Below are 4401 nucleotides of genomic sequence, written 5' to 3'. Positions count from 1 at the left end.
AACACCTTACTTTTTTAAGAGAAGTAAAAAACTATTTCTGAAATCTTTTTTTTTTTGCATTAACTGCTGCAGAAGAATGAGATAGAAACTGCTAAGATATGCACTACTGTATACTCTCTATCAAGACTTTCCCTCTTCAGAGTCTTGATATTATAGAGAATATAAGTCTGTTTCTATATAATAATGTAAATATTGCCAGCAGGATGTAGAGAAACTGGTTATTTATATCTTAAAATAGAAGACTTTGTCAATGATTATATCAATATAGAGTTAATTCTCAAATTCAATAGAAACCTAGTGTTGCTGTTCTCAATCCCTTGCAGAATCTATTGAATATTGAGGTATTAAAACTAGATTTAATATATCTCACTGTGCAGGGATCAAAGGCTCAGTCAGACCTTGAAGTATACTGATTTTATAGTTGTCATGTCTGCTGATTATGTATTGAGTACAGTTGCTGAGGTATCTTTTTGTACTTTTCTGTTGGGGATGGGCCAGATTGAGAGGGGTGGTATGAGGGTGAGACTTGGTGTTGATGTCTAGATACACTGAAGACAGACCGCGGAGATTGCACTTCAGAAGTGGCTGTTGATTATGTGCTTGATATTATTGTCAAGGTATCTTTTTGTATTTTTCTGCTGGGGATGGGCCAGATTAGAAAGGGCGGTACGAGGGTGGGACTTGGCATTGGTGTTTTGGAACATCAAAGATGGACAGGGTTTTCGCGGAGGTCGCTCCTCAGATATCTCCACAACTACAGATCGGGGATCTTCCAAAATCGAGAAGATTGGTGCATATGGCTAGGTCTCTTCACCTTACAATTTGTATGGCAATTTGGCCCGGGGTTGTGGTGTGGTAGGGGAGAATGGGGGATAATCCCACGCAGGAGTTCCGAACGACGTCTGGTTCACGTTTGGCTGGATAACTCCACCACCACACGGGGTATGCGGTCGGCGATGGGGTCAAAATGCTCGTATGATCGAGGGCTTTTCGATGGATCTATCGGCGGGTTCTTATTCGAAAAATCGAGCGAGTTCGTGGTGGAGCGGTTGATGATCTATGCCCTGATTAACTGAGAAAAGAACTGCTGATTAATTTCATTTCTGATTCTGAAAATGAGATTTGAGTTTAGCTTGTTCCTTTGCAAGATATTCTGATTTGAGACTTTGAGAATAAGTCTTCTATTTCTGAAGATTTGAAAGTTTTTCTTCTTTTGCATTTTTTTCTTCACTTTTCTATGAATAGAAGTATGAGCATTATTCTTCTCAGTTTTCTCAGGATTTTGAGCATGTTTTGAGATAGCAGGTTTAGAGACAGCAGATTCAGCTGCTTGAGTATATGTTTTCTTCTGATTCAAAGAAGAAGAAGAAGTAGAAAAAGAGAAAGAAGAGTAAGATAAGAAGTCAGTGATTATACTAGGAATTTTCAATGTTTTTTAAACTGTGTTTGAAATTCCAAGTTTGAACTTGATCATCTCCTGTAGTTATCTAGCCTGAGCATGAAAAATTAACAGAACTTCTTCATTCATCTCACTCAGACACTGCTTTTCAAGAATCTTGCTTGCTTTTTCAAGTTTCTGTATTTCAAGAACTTGTTATTTCTCTATTTCTTCTTTCTTTCTTCTCTTCAGAATTTCAATCTCAGGAATAGCATTTGAGAAAGCATCTTTTTCCATATCAACTGAGTGTATTTTTGAACTCATTGTTCTCACTCAATGAAAAGTTGATCAGACTGTTTCAATTGAGATATGTATTGAACTCTTTTGAAAAGTTGATCAGACTGTTTCAATTAAGAGATTTCTAAGTCTGTTTTCAATTGAAAAGTTGATCAGACTATTTCAAAAGAAGAATAAAAGACTTTTATGTATAAAACATCTGATTTTTTTCACACTAGTTCAGTAACTAGATTAGATTTTTGAAGAGAATCTGATAAACTAAAATTGATTTTTGAGATAAATCAATAAAATCTTTATAATCTCTTTCTTGAGATACAGTGAGGAAAAGTATGATATCAATTGATAATAAATCAGATAATATGACAGTTTTTGAGAGAAAAACTGATAAAAAATAAATCAATTTTTTGCAGAGAAATTGATTAAAACTATTCAATTTTATTTTAAATCATTCAATTCTTCTCACACAACAAGTGTGCAACTCAAATCAGTTAATAGAGAGTGTAAAAAAGAATTAAGTATTAATGAAAGCTCTTCAGTCACTGAAAAAGTAATTCTTACTTAAAAGAATATGAAATTATGACAGAAAACAGCTCTGTTTTTAATTCTTTGTAAGAATATTGTATAAAACTCAGAGAAAAACATCTTACTTTTTCAAGAGAAGTAAAAAACTATTTCTAAGATCTTTTTTTTTTGTATTAACTGCTGTAGAAGAATGAAATAGAAACTGCTAAGATATACACTACTATATACTCTCTATTCAGACTTTCTCTCTTCAGAGTCTTGATATTATAAAGAATATAAGTCTATTTCTATATAATAATATAAATATTGTCAGTAAAATGTAGAGGAACTGATTATTTATATCTTAAAATAAAAAACTTTGTCAATGATTATATCAATATAGAGTTAATTCTTAAATTTAATAGAAATCTAGTGTTGCTGTTCTCAATTTCTTACAGAATCTATTAAATATTGAGATATTAAAACTAGATTTAATATATCTCACTATGCAGGGATCAAAGGCTCAGTCAGATCTTGAAGTATACTGATTTTATAGTTATTGTATCTGCTGATTATGTATTGAATACAGTTATCAAGGTATCTTTTTGTACTTTTCTGCCAGGGATGGGCCAGATCAGAAGGGGCGGTACAAGGGTGAGACTTGGTGTAAAGACAGAGAGGGTTTTTCGCGGAGGATGCACTTCAGATGTGTCCATTGATTATGTGCTTGATACTATTGCTGAGGTATCTTTTTGTATCTTTCTGCCGGACATGGGCCAGATTGGGAAGGGCAGTACGTGGGTGGGACTTGGTGTTGATGTTTTGGAACATCAAAGATAGACAGGGTTTTCATGGAAGTTGCTTCTCAGATATCTCCACAATTACAGATCAGGGATCTTCCAAAATCAAGAAGATTGGTGCATATGATTAGGTCTCTTTGCCTTACAATTTGTATGGCAATTTGGCCCAGGGTTGTGGTGTGGTAGGGGTGAACGGGGGATAATCCCACACAGGAGTTTTGAACAACGTCTGGTTCACATTTGGCTGGATAACTTCACCACCACACGGGGTATGCGGTCGGCGATGGGGTCAAAATGCTCGTATGATCGAGGGCTTTTCGATGGATCTATCGGCGGGTTCTTATTCGAAAAATTGAGCGAGTTCATGGTGGAGCGCTGTCTGACTTGATATGAGTTCAATATTAAATTAAATAATCTCATAATCTGATTCTGATGTCTTATTTAAATCAATAAATCAGTTTATAAGTCTTTTTTCAATTAGATTTTATAATATGAAGATTAGATTTATAATAGATTTCTATTTTATATCTTTTCTAAAGATTATTTATTAATCAGACTTGTTAACTAGATCTATTAAATGCTTAAAGATTTATTTAACTAGTTTATCATCACACCCCTGGCCGTCCCAAGGCCCTGCTGCGGTTCCGCACGGCTCATCACTTCCCTGCGGATGATTCCATTCATCCCGCAGACTGTTCAAACCAGTTTCCAACCACTCTATGACATTATTTGAATATATTATAGAAAGATCTGATTGATGAATATGAGAACCCTGCTTCTATATAAGGTCAGCAGATTACTCTTTCTTAACAGTGAGATATTACTGAGGTATCACTCTGACTATTCTCACTCATGAAATGAAAGAAGAGTATTCACTTATTATCTATATAGAATAGCTAGATGCTGACTCTTTATCAAAGAAGTCAGTGATTTGTTTTTCTTCTACTGAAATATATATAAGAGTTACTGTGTTTCTCATACAATCTTCTTAGTATACTAAGTATTATATCTATGATATTCTCACAATAACTCTGTAGCTCATGAGCTCACTATTTAAGTAAGATAGTTAAGCTCACTTATACAGTTTCTTAAACAACTATCTCTATATAACACTGTTAACTAGTCATCACTTCAGCTCTGTTATATTATAATTTGAATTACTTAATCTGATTATAAGTTTGAATCAGTCAAGCTCTATTAACAGACTGATATAATCTTATACACTTATACTGAGATCAATCTGATCTCACTCTCTGAGAGAAACTCTATATTATTTTCTAGAGTATGTACATCTCTATCTCAGCAGAAATCCAAGATTTCTGAACCTGCTGTATACTTTGATATAAGTTCTTCAATCACTCTATCACTGCTATAGCCTCTACACATCTACATCTATTATGAAGATAGAGAGATTAAGATCTGGAA

General features: G+C 34.1%; 1 protein-coding gene across 1 annotated transcript; it reads left to right on the top strand.

Moving 5' to 3' along the window:
* Window positions 1-615: 615 nt before the first annotated feature.
* On the top strand, window positions 616-1076 carry BDBG_16944 (uncharacterized protein; the record flags this gene model as incomplete). Its single annotated transcript, XM_031724787.1, has 1 exon — window positions 616-1076. The coding sequence occupies exon 1, from the start codon at window positions 645-647 to the stop codon at window positions 1074-1076; it is 432 nt and encodes a 143-aa protein (XP_031578083.1). The 5' UTR covers window positions 616-644.
* Between the last annotated feature and the right edge of the window lie 3325 nt (window positions 1077-4401).

This window comes from Blastomyces gilchristii, assembly GCF_000003855.2.
Source record: "Blastomyces gilchristii SLH14081 genomic scaffold supercont1.6, whole genome shotgun sequence".
NCBI classification, from domain to species: Eukaryota; Fungi; Ascomycota; class Eurotiomycetes; order Onygenales; family Ajellomycetaceae; genus Blastomyces; species Blastomyces gilchristii.
This window is presented reverse-complemented; position numbering and strand designations above follow the sequence as displayed.